The following is a 24,102-nucleotide window of genomic DNA, read 5'->3' as shown; positions in this document are numbered from 1 at the left end:
ACACCTATTATATTAGAGAGGTACAGATAATAGAAGAATCTGTGATCCACATTTATATGCCCTTGTACAGAGATTTTATTTGTAAGCACACCTGAAAAGCAAACATCTTGAGTCAGAAGACGTTTTTACACATTTCCTGAAATGTTTAGTCCATTGATGTACAAAAATCACTGCTCAAAGGGTTAAGGAATGATAATATTTTAAGTGATGTAATAAAAAAAATAACTGCTTAGAAATAAGTATATCACACTTCATACCATGGTTACTTGATCCTTTGATTATCTATTAGGAGGCACCTAAGCTCCAACAGTAATACCCATTCAACCTTAATATACCTGCTAAAGAGCAATTGAACATCACCTTTATACTGTAAGCGTGTATGATTTTCCAGGAAGGCCAAACAAAGCACTTACCACCAGAATCACATTAGTCTGTGGAATGGGAAGGTTTTCCACTTCAATGTCTGGGTCATTTGCAGCCAACAGATTAAGTGCCTGGTCATGTGATGAACGCAGTAAGGCTGATTTAACAAAGATTGCAGGAATAAATTGACTGGCTTTCAGGTGGGTAGGGGAGTGGAAGTTATGCTCAGGCATCTTCTGTCTCTCCAAGTCCAAACTCTTCTCAATAGTTTGCACATGACGATAAATAAACCTGGGATTCCCGCTCTTCTGGTGGATTGCCAAGAAATGATCATTGTCTCCAGAGAAGCATTCTGTTGAAACAGAAAAAAATAAGTTTAGATACAAAATAAAAGAATGTGTTTAATTTAACACATATTTAAAATAAGGTTTTCTCTTTCAACACTGTATCAAGAAAGTGTTATTTTCACCAGCTTTGTTTGCTGTTGTACCACAGCTCATTAGCTGAAGGATATCCTTTCTTTTATTATGAGAGCAGAAAAGAGCTATCCATGCTAAGTACAGAATATATATTTTAACAACTGCAGATTATAAATGAACTGTGAAAATACAATGAGTAGCATGTCCCTCTTTTAATTTTTTTTTGTGACATTTACCATATACATAAAACAAATGAGTACACGTGAAGCTACTGTATTTAATGGCATAGTCAGTCATAAGACAAAAATGTACCAAGAACAATGAGGTGTTTAGAGTAGATTGATCTTGGTGACTGACACTATTTCCTTTACAAAAGTCAGTCATCTGTAAGTATTTTAAAATGTGTTTTTATGGTTATCTGGTAACCATGATAATCTAATACATGGGATGGGTTTGATTTCCTTTAGCTACCCTGTGTGATATCACTATATGCTTAATGGGCTTTCATAGGTAAAGTCTCTATTTCTCTAGCTTCCTAATCTTTTTTGACCCTCAGGGGTCAGAGGTTTTTTTTGTTTTCTTTTACAGGGTGGGTTAGAAGTTGAGTAAAAACTTGATTACCAAACACACCCCATTCACGTGTTCAAATGAAAAGAAAACATTTCTTCATTTCCAAACATAATTTATATAATGTGTGGTTGAAACCTATTTCAACTTCATGTTGGAATGCCAGTATAACCAGCAACACCCTGACGGGACCCAGAAGGTTGAAACAGCTGTCTGGGTAGGTTTATTGACTATGCACTTCTTTAACCCTCCTGTGCTGTCAATCTGTGTGATGCGGCAGGCACAAAACTGATAGGGGGACATGTTATATTCAAGTGACAATATTATATTACAGTGATACTTAAATATGGTATGTGACTTTATCAAATATATTGTGTGACAAGTGCACAGTGAAAAATAAATATAATTGCAACTCCCTGCTCAAACCCACTGGTAGGGACTGTCCACGTTGGTCCCTGTGAATTCAAGATTTCTTCAAAAATCCAGGGGGAGCATAGAACATGCAATGAAAAAAAAGGAACAAAACTAAGTGCTTTAAATGTTGTGACTTAATATTGTATCTTGGCTCCTATGCAGTGTCTACTCATTATGTGGAGGTTATTTAGAACACATCAACTGTGGCAATCTGTTCTTGTTTTTTTTTTAAGTTGGTACCTCAGCAAAAAGAAAAGAGGACCATTGCGCAGATCAAAAATATATGTTTTATAAATTAAAAAGAGAAAAAAATGCACTCACATTTAGTGCAGCATAAAACAGCATGTAATCCAGTATGTGTAATCATATATGATGTCGTGATACTCTCACCGCCGCCGCTTCCTCGTGTGGTTGGTATCGGTGCTGGGTCCCCAGCTGTGCCGACCGTTCACCTGGGCTCCCCGGCGTCTCTCCAGGCATCTCCTCTGTGCCTCTCCAGCTGATCCTGTTGTTCTCCAGCTGCACCGGCGTCTCCTGGGTCCTGATACGCCACTTTCGGTATCACTACCGTCACATCCGGTCGCGGACTTTCTGCAGGATTGCGCGTCTTCCTACTAAGAGTGTCTGAGGGGCTAACACGTTACGCGTTTCGCTTCTACCAGCTTTGACAGGAGTGTGCCTCCCCCTTTCCTACTTGCCAGTTCTTATAGTCACATAAATTACTTTCAATAAAAACGCTAATCGGTGGAAATACATTTTCATTCAATTTACATTTGACAACATTTGTTTGTGTAGACATGAACCAATAGTATAAAAGTACATTTTATATAAAGACACATAAGAAAGGATTTTTTATATCAATGATCTAATTCATAGATGATGGGTGTGTATGTTATAGGGAGAGTTATTTGTCTAATAGAAAAAATCATGCATATATAGTAATGATCGAATAGAAAAATATGTGAATGCTTGTTTAACACACACACATTTTGTTACTTTAAAGGTTAAAAATAAAAGCAAAAGTCAGTGTTATGAAAATTAAAATATCCTATAACATAATGTCAATTGACTAACAATTAAATAATCAGATTGATAGCCAAATAACTCTACTTCCCTATAATATATATGCCCATATTCTATAAATTAGATCATTGATATAAAAAAATCCTTTCTTATGTGTCTTTATATAAAATGTACTTTTATACTATTGGTTCATGTCTACACAAACAAATGTTGTCAAATGTAAATTGAATGAAAATGTATTTCCGCTGATTAGCATTTTTATTGGAAGTAATTGATGTGACTATAAGAACTGGCAAGTAGGAAAGGGGGGAAGCACACTCCTGACGAAGCTGGTAGAAGCGATACCCGTAGAGTGTTAGCCCCTCAGACACTCTTTAAGTCCACGACCGGATGTGACTGTAGTAATACCGGAAGTGATGTATCAGGACCCAGGGAGATGCCGGTGCAGATGGAGAACAACAGGATCAGCTGGAGAGGCACAGAGGAGACGCCTGGAGAGATGCCGGGGATCCCATGTGAACAGTCGGCACAGCTGGGGACCCAGCACCGATAACAACCACACTCGAGGAAGCGGCGACGGTGAGAGTATCACAACGTCATCTACAATTGCACATACATGCCGTATTAAGCTGCACTAAATGTGAGTGCATTTTTTACTTTTTTTAATTTATAAAACATATATTTTTGATCTGCGCAATGGTCTTTTTTTTTTTACCGAGGTACCAACTCTAAGACACCCAAAAAAACAGATTGCCAGGGTTGATGTGTCCTAAATAACCTGCCACATAGTGAGTAGGCACCGCATAGGAGCCAAGATACAATATTAAGTCACAAAATTTAAAGCATCTGCATTGTGTGCTTATTAGCATGCCGTTGCCCAGAATCCCTGGCTGCAGTGGAAGCACTGTATGCTAAGAGCTAATGGTGAAAAGCAGGGTTGCAGACCTGTCTGAGACATCGTAATGTGCTCACAAGTTATATTTTTATTTGCTTAATTTCCAAAGAAACTGAAAAAAAAACAAGTGTTTGTGTGAAGTATGATAACATTTGTTTAAGGAAGACAATTACATTATTAAGATTTTCTGTGCACACCTCAGGGATTATACCATTCAGCTATTTGTATATACATTAATCTATGCTTGGTGAAAACGACTTCAACATAATAGGGGTCCTTACAAGTGTCTAAAAAGAAGACATTTAAAATATTAAATGTACCCTACACTAATGCATTGCTAACATGCTTCATAAATAGGCATACTGTATACTCAAATGTGTAACTTATTTCTTGATTAATGACCTCCATTTTTTTTCCAATGGAAGTTGGAGAGTTTTGCCCCAGCTTTTGCAAAATATTGCAGATAGAATGGCCGTCATGTAACATACTGAAAGAAAGGTTCTGCATCTTACTGTATATCTCATTCTGAAAGAGATCAGTTTAAATGTGTTATGTAAAGAGCAAAGAGAAACACTGCACTAGCATCAATGTGACAGAATAGAAACAAGGAGTTTATAGAGAAAAGTGTATGATGTAGTAGAAAAAGAAACTCCAGGAACATATTGTACACATAGTAAGAAAAACAATGTGCTTTTGATGTGTCTACAGTACATGCACATTAAATAGTATCTTTGGTTCCAAGCTCCATAGGTTTCATTAATGTCTGCTACTGTATCTGAAGGTTAGCAAGCTGGGAATACTGATGAGCATTCCATATAAAGGCAGATATGTTTTGAGATCAGTTGTTCCTTTAAAGCCTAGAATCATATTTCTGTGGCCATAGATTAACTGATGGTGATGTAAAGGGCTTTAGTAGTAAGAGGAGTTTTAACAGCAGGTAGATTATTAGCAATTTCTAAAAATGGTATCATTGCTGAAAATAACACGCATGAAATAAAAAACACAAATTTGAATCCTTCTCCTCGTGTATAAACTAATTTTTAACATAAAGTTTGTACATGTCAATATTCTCTTTTGGACATCATGAACATCTTTCAATAAGCAATTCAATATGTATTTAATGCGAAATCTAAGAAAAATAGAAATTACAGTCTCATTTCAATTGTTTTGTACGTTAAAAAGTAAAACATGACATGGAGCTTTACAGCGACCTAAGAAAATGTTAGTGATGTAAGCAAACTAGTTATGGCTGAGAAATTACTCCCGGCTATGCAACAGCTTGAGAAAATATATGGGCCAATGTTTATTAAGTGATACTATTCCATTCCATTGAAGTAAATAGGCTGTAAGGTGTCATCCAGGAACCAAAAGGTATCTTGTGAAAGGGCACAACATTGTAAATATGACCCAAAACATCCAGTGCCTCTCTCTGTTCATCATGTTTAGTTCATCAAATGATTATGCCTTCTAATAAAGTCCATATTGTAATACTGTAAAAATGAAATTTATTTCTGTTCAAAAATTATTAAAACAACTTAAAGTCATAATATACACTGTTTCTGTAAACAGTGAGGTGCTATTCATATTAAAGAACTGTGACGTTTTCATACAAGTTTAAGCTTTTAAATTGGCATGAGCCAGCACTTACAGTACAAAATTGTATAACATACAAGATGATCAGCGACCTGTATAAACAATGAGCCATTCACCAAATTCCCCAAAAATGATTACATTTTATCAATTTTTGGGGTTTGTTTCATATGGGTATCACACATATCTTTGTAGTCTCTGCTTTGCTTAAAACCCAAATGTTGTAAGAAAAAGGAATATGAAAATGAAAATGTCATTTTATGGGTAGACGCTTGAATAATACGTGAGCAGTATTTCTATTTATGTTTTGTGTATTCTTCATTTTTATTTTCAGAACTTTGTCAAGCCTTTGTAACCCAAAAACACGTAAACAAAAAGGCAAATAAATGTTTCTTGCTGATATTTATAATACACAATATTTGATAAATATAGAGAATATACATACTGTATGTATATATAGTTCACAAAGCAACTGCCAAACAGGGAATTCTACTGAATAATTACATGCATTATTTTGTCAACTATTGTGAAGGCACAATTGCAAAACACTTACATTGAATGCAGCAAGTTAAGTGGTATGCAGCTGTGAGACTAAAATATTGCTTTGGCCTGTTAGATGGAGTCCAAAACAGTCTGAAAATCGTGTTAAAAGTATGTGTAGGAAGTTTATGAGCAGTGGTGTTAACACAGCAGTGTCACAGTGAGATTATGGCAGGCTGTAGAAGTCACACATAAATATATATAACAGATGATATATATTTATCACTGGGTCTGAACTGGGATAAGTCTTAGATATAATAAAGTATATTTATTCCTTTGGATAGGTGAACACACGAATAATACAGTAACAAACAAGAAGTAAACTAACTTTGGGGTTGGGCAATGAGAAGTATGGAGCATAGCAATTCTCTCGCAATCAGGTAGCATTCAGATGATAAATTGAAGACAAAGGATACAGGTTGAACATCAGTTTATAAACCTTTTGTGCCCTATCCTTAACATTGAGTACCTGGGATTGGTGCTCAATTACCTCTAGCCAGTGGTTAACGTGGGAACACTTTTTGACCCATGCCCCCCGGCCAGTTGGGATATGCGCAGTAGAGCTCGGGGGTCCCATTTCTCTAACCCCTCTTCTATATCAGGAATGCCAGCTAGTCTACCAAATGGAGTACAGGGCAGGAAATCCTTTGTTATGAGGTGTGATATGGAACACTTGAAGACTACTCTGGTTTAAGGAGTCTCCACCCTCATGCAAACAGTGGAGGTGACAAAATCCTTTGAAACATACAAAGGGCCTAGACATGGGGTCGCCTTTCTGGCCATATGCTACTCTGGTATGCAAAGGAATTTCCTCTGAGTTTTACCCATATCTTGGAATACAGTGTGTTAGATAAAACATGAACATATTAAAATATCCGGTTCCTTTGGGTCCAGCAGGTCCAAACTTCCCAGTTCTCAATGCTGGAACTGGGACGCCCTATGGTCCAATTTGCGACCTGCTACGACCTGGGAAACCGGAGATACACAAATACACTTAAAACCGTTTTACATTTTAATACAAACGTCTCCGCTAAAAGAAATCACGTTTTTTCACTAAATCCCCATTGAAAACAACGGGCTTCGCCGCCATAGACTTTCAATGGCAATCCGCCGCCATGGGCGGCTATGGGAAACCCCGCCATAGACCCACCCATGCCACCGTTGAAGTCAATGGGAGTTTACCGCCGTAGCCGGTCAATGGGGTTTGGCCGCCATTGGAGTCTGTGGGAAAAATCCCGAACTTTCAAGGGGGTCCATACTCCGTCGGGTTGGTCTCAGAGGGTCAAGGATCGTTCTGCAGCGATGCCGGAGCAGTGGCTACAGATACCCCAAACCCTGACTCTCTGGACCCTCCGGAACCGGAGCTATTGAATACCAAAATTCAGCTTTTCACACTTAGCCGTTTTCCTGAGCCGGTTCGGCCGCCGCCATTGGCACCTATGGCGCGGCCCGCTCTTATGGGTTCGACCCTTATCGGGGGTCCAGGATACGGGGACCAGGTTGTGGTCGAGTGGGGCGAAGCCTAGGAACTAGGGATAGAAAGAATTTTATTTCTAGGGCTCCCAGAACTGTTTATTCCCACGCCACTTGTCGTTGAACTTGACTTGTAAGTGATCAAAGCTCTCCTATTGAAAATGTATCCGCTTTGCGGTTAAGCGGTTTGGACGGCAGCCAACTCGTTCCTGGAAAGCTCTTTCGAGGGTTTCTCCATTGAAGTCAATGAGCCCATAGACTTTCAATGGGAAACCGCCGCTCTCCCTCTCGGACGCCATCTGCTGGTCTTCTCAGGAACCGGACTCCACAGCAAGATTCACCATTAAAAAGCATTGAGCCCTAATGGCGGCCTATGGGAACCTGCAAAATGGTGCCTGAAAAGGCGGGAAAATCTACACAAAGGGCTATAATCACTATACAACTATTAACCCTTGTGCTCCCAGATGGATCCCAGTGTGTGTGGGCTGCAGACCAGTTGTTACAATAAAACAGGGGAAACAGGGGAATACACATGTACATGTCATTACAGGGGTTAAATCACCGTTCTGGGTCTTAGCCCAGTTAACCCTTTGACTCCCAGGTGAGGTCAGGGGATGGCCAAATGTGGTGTAACCCCTTTAATCCCGGGCCACCCCCTTTCTCCCTCTACACCTCCCCTTCTTAATGGGTGACCTGTGGCCCACTGGCCCTAACGGGGAGTGGGCCACTGCTGGTACCATTAATGAACTCAGTCTCAGAGGGATAGTCCTGGCGTGAAAGTCCATCAGCATTGCTGTTTTCACTGCCCTTTTGTGTTGAATGGTAAATTCAAATTCTTGCAAAGCCAAGCTCCATCTCAGTAACTTGGCATTCTCCCCTGACACCCTCTGTAGCCAACTGAGGGGATTGTGGTCTGTGAGGACTGTGAAAGCCCTCCCATATACATAGGGTTGAAGCTTTTTGAGTGCCCACACAATGGCCAAGCACTCCTTCTCAATGGTGGCATAAGCCACTTCCCTGGGGAGCAGTTTGTGACTTAGATACACCACAGGGTGCTCTTTGCCGTCGTCCCCCACCTGGCTTAACACAGCCCCCACACCAAAGTCTGAGGCATCAGTTTGTATAAGAAAATGCTTGGTATAGTCTGGGGTAGCCAGTATAGATGCTCCAGCAAGCGCAGTTTTCAGGGCCTGGAAAGCAGTTTCACAGGCAGGAGTCCAGGTAATAAGCACAGGCAGTTGCTTCTTGGTCAGATCAGTCAGGGGTTTGGCCAGGGCGCTGTACAGTGGGACAAATTTCCTATAGTACCCTGCGGTGCCCAAAAATGCCATGACCTGTTTCTTGGTTTTTGGAACAGGCCACTCAACTATGGCTTCTACCTTTGCTGGCTCTGGCTTGAGATGCCCTCCACCCACCCTGTGCCCTCCACCCACCCTGTGCCCTCCACCCACCCTGTGCCCTAAGTACAGGACTTCTGCCATCCCTACCATACACTTAGTGGGTTTTAAGGTAAGCCCAGCCTCCCTGATCCTACCCAGCACCGCAGACACATGTCCTAAGTGAGATTCCCTGGATTTACTAAAGACAGCGATGTCATCTAAGTAAGCCCTGGCATAGCTCTGCATCCCTTCCAGTAACCTATTGATCAGGCGTTGGAAGGTAGCCGGGGCATTCTTCATCCCAAATGGCATCAGCAAGAACTCATAGAGGCCACTTGGAGTGATGAATCTGACTTCTCCCTAGCCTCCAGGGTCAGGGGGATTTGCCAATAGCCTTTGCTCAAATCCATGGTGGTCAGATACTTTGCCCTCGCGAGTTCATCTAGTAACTCATCCATGCAGGGCATGGGGTAAGCATCTGACACTGTCCCAGCATTGAGCAACCGATAGTCCACACAAAACCTGGTGGTTTTGTCCTTCTTAGGCACTAGGACTACTGGACTTGCCCAAGGGCTCTGGGATGGAGTAATTACCCCTAGGGTCAGCATCTCCTCAATCTCTCTCTCCATACTGGTCTTGACCTCTGCTGACACTCTATAAGCGTGCTTATGCAGAGGCTGCAGGTCCCCTGTGTGTACTGGGTGTTTGGTGAGATGTGTGGTCCTTGGCATGTCAGTGAAGAGGGCGCTATACTGAGCTAGCATGTCCCTGGCTTCTCCCTTCTGCCTAGCACTCAACTGTGCCCCTATCTCTACCTGCTCTACAGTGTTTCCTTGCCTTGCCTCCCCTAGGAGATCAGGCAGAGCATTGCTCGCAGGATCCTCCAGCAGTGGGCTACAAATGGCCAGCACTGATCCCATACTCGGTGTTCTGTACTCTTTCAACATGTTGATGTGGTATGTCTTGTGCCTCTCAAGCGCTACCTGTACAACATAGTTGCACTCATTCACCTTTCGGATAAACGAGTACGGTCCCGACCAGGCAGCCATCAGCTTGTTCTCCCGAGTGGGTTTGAGAACAAGTACCTGCTGTCCTGGGATGAATTCTCTGCTACGGGCCTGCTGGTCATACCATTGCTTTTGCTTGGTCTGAGCAGCCCTGAGGTGGTCCTGGGCAACCCCATGAGCATCTCTAACTGGTCTCTGAGATGTACCACATACTGGATCACTGAAGCATCAGTAGCGGTAGTCTCCCCTTCCCATCCCTCATGGAATAGGTCCAGAGGTCCACGTACCCTGCGGCCATATAGTAGCTCGAAGGGGGAGAAGCCTGGAGATTCTTGCGGTACCTCTCGGTAGGCAAACAGCAAGGGCTGCAGGTGAATCTCCCAGTCTTTCCCCTCCGCCTCTATAAAGGTCCGAAGCATCTGCTTCAGGGTCCCGTTAAACCTCTCACATAATCCGTTCATCTGGGGATGGTAGGGGGTAGTGCGCCGGTGCTGTACACCGCAGGCATCCCAGAGACAATGTAACAGTTCACTCATGAACTGCGACCCCTGATCGGTTAGGATCTCACTAGGGAAACCTACCCTAGAAAAAATGTTCAGCAAAGCTGCTGCCACTGTCTTGGCACTTATGGTGCCAAGCGCTACTGCCTCAGGGTACCGGGTGGCAAAGTCCACCACCGTGAGGATGTAGCGCTTCCCTGAACTGCTAGGAATCATAAGGGGTCCTATCAGGTCCATCGCTACCTTCTGTAAGGGTTCCCCTATTATCGGTAGGGGTCTCAGGGGTGCCTTCACACGGTCGCCCGCCTTACCTACTCGCTGGCAGGCATCACAAGAGCGGCAGAAATTGCTCGCATCCCGGGATGCCCCCGGCCAGTAGTAACGCTGCAATAACCGGGCTTGCATCCTAGTGACCCCCTGATGTCCCGCTAACGGAATAGAGTGAGCTACCCATAACAGTTGCTGTCGGTACCCCTGGGGCACTACTAGCTATCGCTTACCGGTCAATCCCTCCTCTATCCCCGGGTTCCCTTCTTCTCTGTATAGGAGTCCCTTTTGCCATAGGCAGCGCTCAGTGCCCTTCCCTGCCTGAGATTCGGACGCCCGAAGTCTCACGCCGGCCAGGGTAGGGTCTGCCTTCACTGCCTCCCTAAACTGGGCTCCTACATCTGGCCACCCCCCAGTCATGTCATTGTCAGGGGACAGAGTGAGGGGAAACAGTAAGTCAGCCTGTGGTTGCAACTGGTCCTGGCTTACCTCCCCGGGCTCCTCTGCGCCCTCCGCTAACGATGGTCCCAAAGGCTGGGGGACTGGAGCGGCCGCCGCCGGCATTGCTGCACACCCTTGCCCACCCCCCAATCCAAAAAGATGCGGGCCACCTGCAGGAAACGTGGCTCTCCGTCGGCCACAGTGATCTGCATCCCAGGGCCTGGGAGCAATTCCTCTAGCCGGACCATATCAGGTCGGACCAGGGTCACTGCGGCTCCTGAATCAAGCAAGCCGACTTCTTGCCGGTCACCGACTGTGACCGGGGTAAGATGTTTGCTCCGGCCGTCCGTCTGCTGCAGGTCTGTGCTGAGATGTCCTCCGCTCCTGGCTGTAGGCACCGATGAAACCGGGATAGGGGTGACATGGGACGTCTCGCTGGGAGTTGTTTCCATGACCGGTCCGGGTTCTTTGGTGGAAGCCACCCGCATGCGGGCTACCGGCTTCGCAGCTGGGGTGCGTTGCCCTCGATAGGGTCCATTGGAATACAGGGGTTCTGGGCAATCTGGTCTGAGGTGACCAGTGCTGTTGCAATTGTAGCACCGGCGCTCATGCCGGAGCTCTCCCGCCTTCTGTGACCCGCTGCCCGCAGGCGGCTTTTGGGTCCACTGGGGGGTACTCACAGCTTTCTTGGCCGGCGCCGGTGGGGTTACTACTTTGGCTGGTACCTTGGCGGTCATCTGAGACCGGCTGACCACATAGTCATCGGCCATCCTTGCCGCCTCGGTGTAGGTCTTGGGCTTTTTATCATACCCAAAAGTCCTCACCGCCGGCGGGCACTGCTGCATGAGCTGCTCCTGAAAGATGAGGTCCAGCAGGCATTGGTAAGTCCTGGCCTCAGAGCCCTCCACCCAGTGTAACCCGTACAAAGCCATGCGGGTCACATAAGTGACATAGGTCTCCTGAGGGTGCCTCTCCTCCAGCCGGAACTTACCCCGGTAAGCTTCGGGGGTAAAACCGTGCTGGAATAGCAAAAGTTCTTTCAGGTGGTCATAGTCATCAGCGAACTCATCTGTAAGCGCCATCAAAGTCTGTTTGGCCAAGCCGGAGAGTAGCGGGTCCAGGCGTGCAACCCTATGCTCGGGAAGCACCTTGTACCGCCGGCACTGCATTTCAAAGTTCCTTAGAAACATGTCAATCCGATCAGTGCCTTCCACGTACTTGGTTAGACTGTGCTTGTCCAGTTGGAGTTCATCTTTGCGGGGTTGGACCGGGGGGCAATAAACTGGTCTGTTCACGGCCATTGAGAGAAACGTCAGCCGCTCCTCCGCTGTCCCTCGGTCTCCCCACTTGGTGATCAGTGCCATCATTTTGGGGGTAAACGGACTGGTGGCCGCAGCCACCAGTGCCCCTCTTGTCGCACTTGGCCCGGGAGGTGCACTTGTTCCCTCCCCGGGATCCTGCCGCTCCGGCACTGGGTTCAGTCCCTGATCTCCGGGCGGCTGTAAAAGGGCGAGCTGAGTCGTATCCTGAGACTCTGCAAGCTCGGATTCATGCGCTGTGATTGCCGCAACCATGTCCTCGACATCCTGGTCCACATATTCCAGTCCATAGGCATGGCACTTGTCTTAGAGCTGATTTCTAGTTTTCAGGTAATAGGCATTCTCCGCTTCACTCATGGTTCTGGATCGCAGCAGGTGAGGTGGTGTGACAACTTGCGTTACTTGTTGCACTAACGTGTGTTCAATATCTTTAGACCCAGGAACTAGCAATTACCATCGAGTCCCCACTAGATCACATTACCCCGCAGAATACTGTAATCTAGGTCCAGTTCAATCCCGCCGCTGCCACCAGTTATTATACAAGCCTGTCACGGTGAGATTATGGCAGGCTGTATAAATCACACATAAATATATATAACAGATGATATATATATTTATCACTGGGTCTGAACTGGGACGAGTCTTAGATATAATAAAGTATATTTATTCCTTTGGATAGGTGAACACACGAATAATACAGTAACAAACAAGAAGTACACTTACTTTGGGGTTGGGGAATGAGAAGTATGGAGCATAGCAATTCTCTCGCAATCAGGTAGCATTCAGATGATAAATTGAAGACAAAGTATACAGGGTGAACATCAGTTTATAAACCTTTTGTGCCCTATCCTTAACATTGAGTACCTGGGATTGGTGCTCAATTACCTCTAGCCAGTGGTTAACGTGGGAACACTTTTTGACCCATGGCCCCCGGCCAGTTGGGATATGCGCAGTAGAGCTCGGGGGTCCCATTTCTCTAACCCCTCCTCTATATCAGGAATGCCAGCTAGTCTACCAAATGGAGTACAGGGCAGGAAATCCTTTGTTGTGAGGTGTGAAATGGAACACTTGAAGACTACTCTGGTTTGAGGAGTCTCCACCCTCATGCAAACAGTGGAGGTGACAAAATCCTTTGAAACATACTCCGGTCCTAGACATGGGGTCACCTTTCTAGCCATATGCTACTCTGGTATGCAAAGGAATTTCCTCTGAGTTTTACCCATATCTTGGAATACAGTATGTTGGATAAAACATGAACATATTAAAATATCCGGTTCCTTTGGGTCCAGCAGGTCCAAACTTCCCAGTTCTCAATGCTGGAACTGGGACGCCCTATGGTCCAATTTGCGACCTGCTACGACCTGGGAAACCGGAGAAACACAAATACACTTAAAACCGTTTTACATTTTAATACAAACGTCTCCGCTAAAAGAAATCACTGTTTTTCACTAAATCCCCATTGAAAACAACGGGCTTCGCCGCCATAGACTTTCAATGGCAATCCGCCGCCATGGGCGGCTATGGGAATCCCCGCCATAGACTTTCAATGGGGCGATGCCGCCGTTGAAGTCAATGGGAGTTTTCCGCCGTAGCCGGTCAATGGGGTTTGGCCGCCATTGGAGTCTATGGGAAAAATCCCAAACTTTCAAGGGGGTCCATACTCCGTCGGGTTGGTCTCAGAGGGTCAAGGATCGTTCTGCAGTGATGCCGGAGCAGTGGCTACAGATACCCCAAACCCTGACTCTCTGGACCCTCCGGAACCGGAGCTATGGAATACCAAAATTCAGCTTTTCACACTTAGCCGTTTTCCTGAGCCGGTTCGGCCGCCGGCATTGGAACCTATGGCGCGGCCCGCTCTTATGGGTTCGACCCTTATCGGGGGTCCAGGATACGGGGACCCGGTTGCGGTCGAGTGGGGAGAAGCCTAAGAACTAGGGATAGAAAGAATTTTATTTCTAGGGCCCCCAGAACTGTTTATTCCCACGCCACTTGTTGTTGAACTTGACTTGTAAGTGATCAAATCTCTCCTATTGAAAATGTATCCGCTTTGCGGTTAAGCGGTTTGGACGGCAGCCAACTCGTTCCTGGAAAGCTCTTTCGAGGGTTTCTCCATTGAAGTCAATGAGCCCATAGACTTTCAATGGGAAACCACCGTTCTCCCTCTCGGACGCCATCTGCTGGTCTTCTCAGGAACCGGACTCCACAGCAAGATTCACCATTAAAAAGCATTGAGCCCTAATGGCGGCCTATGGGAACCTGCAAAATGGTGCCTGAAAAGGCGGGAAAATCTACACAAAGGGCTATAATCACTATACAACTATTAACCCTTGTGCTCCCGGATGGATCCCAGTGTGTGTGGGCTGCAGACCAGTTGTTACAATAAAACAGAGGAAACAGGGGAATACACATGTACATGTCATTACAGGGGTTAAATCACCGTTCTGGGTCTTAGCCCAGTTAACCCTTTGACTCCCGGGTGAGGTCAGGGGATGGCCAAATGGGGTGTAACTCCTTTAATCCCGGGCCACCCCCTTTCTCCCTCTACAAGCAGTTACAAGGATTATAACATAGATGAATATAGCCATAAAGTATGGAGCAAATGGAGAGGGGTAAAGAATTTAGATCACTCAAAAGCAGAAAAATTAATAAACTACAACATTGGTTTGATAAATGCTTGTGGAGTATAAATGCAAAGGGATATCAATTGTATCAGAATGTCTTCCTACAGAATTAACAGCAAAGTCAAATCTGATACTTAGCAAAGGATTGATACTGTATATAGGGACCAGAACTCTTGTGTTTCAAAAGGAGATGGTAACTTTTAATGTTTTTATGCACCTCTTAGCAAGTTACTTGAAAAAGGGAGTCACAAAGAAGTTTTTTGGGCATGTATCTAGCACACATATAATTTCCACTGGTAGTGAAAGAAGTTTGCTTGCAGTCATCATTCCTATGTAAGTAGATTATGTAAAACCTACAATTTCTATTTCCTTTTTTATAAACAATAAACATGAATAACATCTTTCACACTGTATACACCTTACTTGTATACACTGAGAATAGAAATACAGTACATTTAAAGTCAGTAGTGGGTAAGTTGCTATTCCTATTTAAGAACTTATTGTACTGTAAATTGTCCAAAAATTGTCTTTGTGCCATTTTAATTGCGTAATTCCCATTGAAGTAATGCAGATTTTCAACTGAAAAACAACCCGAACAGCCGCTTTGGAAAACATAGATTAACCCCCTTAGGGTCTGTACATGCTGGGAAAAGTGTCTGTACATGCAGAAAAAGACACATGCTACAGTATATACTCACTATATTAAAAAGCAAGCCATGAGCTGTAACCTTTACAAGGTTTGTGAAGAAATAAAAAGTTTCATGTATGTCTATTGAGCGTCTCTATACCAACAATGTCTAATCTACAGTATAATCTAATTTACTGCAGTACACATAAGTGGTCATCATAAATAGCTCAAACAAAGCCTATTTTAAAGAATAAGTTTACTTGTGATAGTCATGCATCAAGTGCTTATACTGTATGTAATGAACTAGGCAGTAAGCTTTACCTTTCCTTGAACAGTTTATGCTAAAATGTCAACACTTAGGGGCTTACTAAATAAAGTCTGAAGCATCAATAGGATTTTTTTGTCCGATAACAGCCTAAACAGCCGCTTCGGCTATATACACCATACAGAATCTATCCCTAAAACTAAGTGAAGGAAATCAAGTTCATTGAGCAAATCTGAATCTGGGTTTTTTAACGGCATTTACATTTCACTGCACTGTAAACTATATCAGTTGATGCCTCACATTTAAACAGTAAAGGAAAAAGGGATCAGCACTCAACAATATCAATAAATCAAGAAGAATAAATAAAATGTCATGTAGACAAAGCAAATTTGTAAAGCAGCATATATTCTGTTATTTTAATGTGTAAAACCCCCAGGTTATCAAGTCAAGTACCATAACTCCAAAGAGTCCCATTATGTAACACAGTTTGGACACACATACTGTACTCACACATTGCAACGTTTGCCCTTTCCTCTGGCTGATTACTCTAGATTTATTGATATTGTTGAGTGCTGATCACTTTTTGCTTTACTGTTGTACTGATTATTAATGCCTGGCAGGGAGGGGTGTGGGGGAATAGGATCCTAGCACCAACCATACCCTGGTGCGGTCTTTTTCTGTCAATATTTTTACTAAAATGTAATATTTGGTGAGTGCATCTTTTTTTTCACATTCAAACAGCGTATTGTGGATTCTGCTTCATATGGGTTTATAAAATTGAATATTTGAAATGGCTTTCAAAATACAATTTACCAATCCATTATTACATTTAGGAAACTAACATCTCTCTATGTTACACTGGTTGACATTCAAAGAAGGTTCTGTTTTGCTTCATTATGAAATAAAATAATATTTCCTCCTCTAACATAGAAAAATAATTCCCTGATTGCTGCACTATGTAAGATAAATACATGTTTTTCATCATACCAAATTGCAAACATCTCTTTTTCATTCCCTTATTCTTGATGGAAAAATACTTTTGATTTACTCTACCCATTAAAGCAAATTCTCTTTGGGCCTGATTCAATATTGTCTGAAGCCGAAAACTGCGAATGACTTTAATAGCAAGTTATGTCCTTTATTTCATACATTTTCATTAATGCAGTCTTCAGTATCTATTATTAATGTTCTAATTACAATTTGGAAATACACATGGTAGATCATAAAAGATTGAAACTCATATATTCACTCAATATCACAAGTGCTCTTGTAGGTACAGAAGGTAACTAACTGTTTACGCTGCCCGGAAGACTGCGAAATGCTGGCCCTGTATCACCCGGCAGCGGGAAATCTCTTTGTAGGGCATCCCATTCGGCAGAATGTCCCATAGCCATCCGTGGTTTCTACTGTTTTTCTTTGTGCGGCTCCGTGACCGAGAGTATGGCTACATCTACAGTATACTGTATCATTCACATTTCTATCTGGAGACGATTAGATGGCATTAGGAGTAACCATTGAGAGTGTCTATTCTTGAAATAAGTCATTTTATACAGATTGTAGAATATACTTTAAGTCAGCATTGCTCTTTATTGTACCATGTCCATTTTAGTCAGGCTAAATGTGAGTGTGCAGGGGCTGTGTCTTTAACCAAGAACATCAAATGATCAAATCATGACAAACTAAGGACTATTTGGAACAGCTACTGTGCGGAGTATAATTTGTAGACCACATGTCATCTCTGGCTTTCGTTATCTATACAAATATCCCTTGTTTCTATCATTGTATGCATTTTTAGTGACCTTCGCAGATACTGTAATATAGTTACATAGCTGATGAAAGTGAAGGGAGATGTGTTAAGCAATGGAAGTGCTCAGCAGGCAGTAGCAGTGGGAGCTAATGACACACATTTATTAACTAACAGACAGTAGAAAAAAGAACTTTATTTGTGATATCATGACGCTGTTGAATACAACTAAAGTATGGCTATCAATTGCAGTTCTCACAAAAATGACATATTGGACCCCCACTTCTGCACTGCTTGATATTGTGGCAAAATCTTATTTTCATCAAAATACTGTACCACAAAGAAGACTGATATTTGGAGAAGAATTGTTGCAATGTTATGAATCATACTTTACTTTTGCTGAATGTTTAAAACACAAATACAAATATACAATCAGATATTTTCATTTGTTATGAACAAAAAGCTATAGTCCAGCACACCAAAGAGGAAAAATTCAAAAGGATCAAGTGAAAGTCATTTTAATGACTTAAGGAAGTCAAAGCAGTATCTAACATTTTGGTGCATTTAAAAAGCTTCTTTAAGTCATTAAAATGATTTTCACTTGATCCTTTTGAATTTTTTCTTTTTGGTGTGCTTGACTATAACTTTTTGATTATCCCTTTATTCCCACCAGATTTTACTAATTTGTCTTAGCACCCAATTTTCTACTCTTTAGTTTCTAGATCTTTTTTCTACCTCAAGTTGCTGGCATCTGAGTACTTTTGTTACGAATGCCAGCCTATTTTCTTTTCTAGATTTGCTCTATACTTGTGAACACATAATTTGCAATGCCTTTGGTGAACTATGCAAATGTTGCTTTTCTCCTTTGTTCAAAAGGTACAGTCCCATTTACAAGGGATGAAATATTATTTTTTCAAACTACAAGACAGTTTTCTGAAGTGAATTAAAAATGTATGTAATCTCCTAAAATGCTATCTCCAGACTATTTTGGCACATGAAGCCCTTAATGTAATTGACTTGTGTAACAGCCCTACCCTGCCACCCCCTACCCCCTTCCCAGCTGCAGGGTGTAGGTTGTACATGGGTAGATAATGTATTTTAGTCTAAAACCGTGGTCCAACCCTCTCCCGGTAGGATTAGTGTGTCAGCTTCCCGGTCAAGTACTTGTGATCTCAAGGTCTTTTCTGCACAGGTTCAGGCCAAGGCGGTAGGGGAGGTGACGGTAGTGGTGATGGTGCAGGTGCAGAAACACAGAAATAGGGCGCCAGGATCTCTTTTGGAACTTATGATGTTTATTGGATAGGCGAGCACATAAATCTCACTGCTATATCACAGACACTATCTGGTTATAGTTACTCTCATCTCTCATAAGTCACCATACCTCAGTATCAGTACACAGGGTTTCCAGCTGTACAAATCTCCTTGGGGCATTTTTATATTCGACTCTTCCCAGTGAATACTTCTGATCAGGCCTTAGCTTTTAGTCCCACCTCAATTCCACACCTAGCCAGGAGTTGGATCCCCCAACCTCCTCTGCAAGAGCGGTCTCCTTTTGTGTCCTAGTCCCTATCCCCTGTATCCAGAATACTAACTAGGGAAGGTCTTGGACTCTTCTCTGTCCCTAGACTGTTCATCCCAGGAGTTTGAGACTCCCAGCAGTCGACACGTTCCCTGCTCACACACCCCTAGGTGAGGGATGAACTGCCACTTCCCTAGGTGAGGGAACAATCAACTGCCTTTTGCAGAACCCACATAGACCTACAGCAGGAGGAGCCAAACAATCCTTCCCCCTCTTCTAGCAGCTCCACAAGCCCAGACATGTGCCTGTAAGTTGCAACACTCAGCAACTGAGATGTGATGGGACCAGCTAACTATTAACCCTAGCACTACCTGCTCTTACCAGGTCTTATGTGCCAGGAAGGGGGGATAGCAGTGAGGATACTACACTTGTATATACACTTACAACCCTCAAATATTCATGCCCCAATCCTTATTCATGGAGTTGGTGCTTGTCTATATTGAGACCTTCCTCATACACAGAGATGGGCGAATCTGCCCAAATCCGTTTCCCAGATTTTCACTGAATATTACCCCCAAAATCCGTTTAATGGTGTAAAATCTGCAAACGGATTTGGGCAGTTTCAATCCGTGAAGATTTATCAAAAGCCGCCATTGGATACAACCCATGGACGGATTTGTAGAACCTAATTCACGGAATCTCAAGAATCCGCGAATGAATTGCTGAATCCACAGATTGGATTCTACAAATCCGTCCACAGATGCCGAATCCATCGAGTGTATTAGCAATAATAATAAAAAATCTGCAAAACACGGGTCACCCTTTTTGAGATCGATCCGCTGAAATCCACGTACCAAAGGAACTGGCCAATCCGCTGCAGATCCAAATTCACCAAAAAAATTCACCCATCTCTACTCACACACACACATATATATATATATATATACTGTGTTACATTGTTGCATATGTCAGGCCATGTTTTGGCTTGGGAACCAGCTTAGCTGGCCATGCAGTTAGTGAGGGCGAAAGTTATATATATATATATATATATATATATATATATATATATAAAAATATATATATATATATATATATATACAAATATATAGGAAAAAGAGGAGAGAGAGCGCACGGCCCATAGCGTAAAATTGTACATTTATTGGAAAGGAGGGGAGGGGAGGGGAGGGGAAAGAAGGGGGGGTGAAAATTCACTCCCAAAGGTAATTATGAAACAGGCAATTTGTGATATATATCACCACCACTCTGGTCAGTCAGCATCCAGGATCCGCAGTCCAACTCTCACTTGAAGCTGCAGGAAGAGGGTAACGGGTGCAGGACTCCAGAGGCTCCGTTCGGCAAACAAATCCAGCCTTTTGGAGTTCAAACAGTGTCTCCTATATAAAAGGTTGCTCCTTTGAGAAAGTCGCAGTTAGATGATGAAACGCGTCAGGAAGCGGTATTGCGTTACCACGCATGCGCATGATGGGCCGCATCGAGCAAGTATCAACATTGCGGCCAGCTACTATAGGAGACACTGTTTGAACTCTAAGGGAAAAAAAAGGGGGAGCAAAGGATTAGAGGAGATGGACCTATATTAGCAATTCTAAGATGACTTCATAGCATATCTAGCTGTTTAATAAAGGTGGGGTGACGAAATGACAGTCGATTGTAATCAAATACTCACACGGCCCTGTATGAGCACATATGTGTAGAGATATCTTGCTTCCGGTAGCCACTTCTATTCCCAAATGACTGATATTGTTCAGACGAAAAGGGGGGGGGGGGGTTAGAAAAAATAATCATAAACTACTTACACGGCCATGTGTAAGCTCAATCCTGGGAGAGAATAATGTGGGGTTGTTTAATGGACCCGTCCGTGGTGTTTCCCGTAGCAACGTGTAATCAGCTGCTGGCGGGCAAAGTAATGGCTGGCGGTTCCCCTTCCCTCACGCGTTCCAATCCTCCCCCCTCCCCGATTCAGGAAACGGGGATACGTGGGGGACAATGATAGCAGGGCGTCAGTGACAGTCTTCAATCAAAAATGAACATTTTATTAAACATATGAACAGAAAATGAACTCACAAAATACTGTTTAAAACACCCCGTGGCACTCCGATCAGCGTGGTTGCAGGTCGCCTTCCAGCTGCGCTGTCTTCCGCGTCCGGGTTCAGAAGTGATGGAAACTTCTGACGCGGCTGTGACTGCAGTCTGCTCCCACTTGCTACGGAGGCCTCCAACGTCCAAAAAGATGTGTAGAATCAGAGCAACGCGTTTCGCCGTTCTTGACGGCTTCCTCAGGCTCAAAATGTACAGTGGTGGGGGTCTTCTTAACTTATATAGACCCCTAATCATGTATATTGATTGAACATGGTCATTTAATTGTTATCCACCTTAAAGGGATATACCCCCATTGTGGTTTTGGTGTCTAATTCGTATGCAGGGGTGCTGCAGTGTGTTGTAGAAAAACATTATGGGAAACGTTAAAAATGGAAACTTGCTGACTTAATAAAATATGATAATATGATACAACAATGAATATAGGTAAAATTAGTGCAAATATAAATACTTTTAAAAGCATCCTAGCAATCACTAAAAAATATACATATAAATATATATAATATCTATGTCTATTCTCTAAATGAAATTCTAGGGCATTCTTCTTTCACAAGTTAAAATTCAATCACATTACAAGTTTTATTACATTACAGTATAACTTAAAAAATGCATCCAGCTATTCTTTTCAATATATCTTTAAAAACATGTGTAACTATTAAGTTAAAAGTTTAGATGATATGTATAAATGAACCTAAGAAATTCAAAATAATGGTGTTTATGCTCAAACTCATATTTTCCACTTAAGATGAATATAGACCTGAATTTAGTGGTCAATGCAGTTTATACACAGTAGATGGTAATCCGTGTATCTATAATCAAAAAACAGGGTTATGTTGGTTAAAACACAGTATTTCTGGTAACTTGTTCCCCCAATCAACCCCTATATTTTGGTAAATAGATCAAGTGGGTGACAGGGGAAACAAAGAGAAGGGTGGGGGAGGGGGCAAGGGGGGGGAGGGGACCTTGGAGGGGGGGTGGGTTAACGAACAAAGAAAGAAGAAGGAGGAAAAAAGGAGGAAGTCCCTGGTCAATGAATGGGAATGTGTGTAATGTTGCTTTCCCATTCGTTTTCATATGAACGCAGCCATGTCCAAATCAACATTCAGACCGTTGGGGGTTAGGGTTTTGAGTTGGTAAATCCAAAATGTTTCCCTTTGGCGTAAGCGCTTTAGCCTGTCTCCTCCCCTCCAATCTTCTTCCACCATTTCTATTCCCCTATAGGTCAAACCCTTAGGGTCACCTCCATGGGCTGAACTAAAGTGCAAAGGTACACTATGATTTGCAACTTTCCTTTACCCTAGCCACTGTAAAGGACAATTTCTAGAAGTCTTTAACCAATTGGTGATGGACGATTTTGAGGATTTGGTAAATAAAAAAAGTAGACAGCACAATAACCTCAAAAAGGAAGAGAGGGAAGCACTAAAAGCATTGTCAGAAGACAGAAGTATCACTATAAAACCAGCAGATAAGGGAGGCGGGGTAGTAGTGATGGACACACATTACTACCACACAGAAGCGTTACGCATCCTTAATGATCGCATTACATATGAGAAACTAGAGCAAGATCCGTCAAAAAAGTTTCAGGAGGAATTGTTGAACATTCTAATTGAAGCTAAGGATGTGGGGATTTTGGGTGAGAGAGAATACCAATATCTGTTGAAATCACAACCAGTAAAGGCGGTATTTTACTTCTTACCCAAGATCCACAAAGACCGCCTTAGACCCCCGGGGAGACCAATCATCTCAGGGATTGGGTCACTGACTCAAAACTTTTCTGAATATGTAGATCATTATCTTCAGAAGTATGCCACTAATGCAAGATCGTACCTAAGAGACACCCTACAAGTTCTAGGAGTTTTATCTGAGGTACTGTACAGTGGCAGACAGATTTCCTCATGGTCACGTGCGATGTGACCTCACTTTATACCTCGATTAGGCATGAAGACGGATGTGAGGCAATAAGGGATGCTTTAGAAGGAGATCCTTTAATTCCACTTGAACAGAAAACATTCTTAATTGATGGAATTAAGTTTATTCTAAAACATAATCTCTTTTGGTTCGATGGCTCCATGTTCATACAAAAATGTGGGACCGCAATGGGGACTAGGTTTGCTCCCAGCTATGCAAACATTTTTATGGCACATTGGGAAGAGAAGAACATCTGGTCAGGCAACCCCTTTGGAGCAAACCTAGTCCTCTGGAAGAGATACATCGATGATGTGATCTTCATATGGCGTGGAAGCAAAGAAGATTTAAACCTTTTTCTAAGTCATATCAATGAGAATCAGGTAAACCTATCTTTTACATCTGAGATCAGTCCGACAAGCATTAACTTCCTAGATTTGACCATCTACATAGAGGATGGCCAAATCAAAACGAAGACATTTTTTAAAGAGGTGGATGCGAATAACTTTATTTTACAGAACAGCTGCCACCATCCACAATGGCTAAAGAATATACCCTTTGGCCAATTACGCCGGATCAGGCGGAATTGTACTGAGGTAGGGGTGTTTAAGGAACAAGCTGTGATCTTAAAAAGCAAGTTTGAGGAAAGAGATTACGAACAGGGGGTTATAGAGAAGGCCCTAACAAAGACACTGGCACTATCAAGGGAGGAACTTTTGAAACCTAAACCAAAAGCTAGGGTAGATAATGAGAAAATTACAGTACCCTTTGTCACACGCTACAACACTGAAGCCAACAAAATATGTGATATTTTAAAAAAGCATTGGCACATTCTACGTAAGGATGTAATATTGAAGGACCACCTGCCAGAAGCCCCACGCGTGATTTTTAGACGGGCAAACAATTTAAAGATGCAATTAGTCCCCAGTGTTTATAGGAGGGAGATTGTGGAGCAAACCACTAACTGGTTGCCCAAACCAGTGGGCTTCTATAACTGTTTTAGTAGTAAGGCGTGCAAACACGCGTCAAGAGAGAAAACAAGCTTCATTTCGACAAAGACTAAGAAATCATTCAAAACTAAGCAATTTATTAATTGCAAGTCCACTTT

General features: G+C 42.9%; 1 protein-coding gene across 1 annotated transcript in view; it reads right to left on the bottom strand.

The window, feature by feature from the left end:
• The window catches only part of PTPRR (protein tyrosine phosphatase receptor type R), a 261,570-nt gene that overhangs the window by 212,092 nt on the left and 25,376 nt on the right, over positions 1-24,102 (bottom strand). Inside the window, exon 2 of the mRNA XM_075600241.1 lies at positions 414-715. Coding sequence (XP_075456356.1) covers positions 414-715 — 302 coding nt within the window. The remainder of the gene's footprint in view (positions 1-413; positions 716-24,102) is intronic.

Source organism: Ascaphus truei, chromosome 5 (genome assembly GCF_040206685.1).
Source record: "Ascaphus truei isolate aAscTru1 chromosome 5, aAscTru1.hap1, whole genome shotgun sequence".
NCBI lineage: Eukaryota > Metazoa > Chordata > Amphibia > Anura > Ascaphidae > Ascaphus > Ascaphus truei.
The sequence above is the reverse complement of the archived record's forward strand: the minus strand, read 5'-3'. Positions and strand labels throughout refer to the sequence as shown.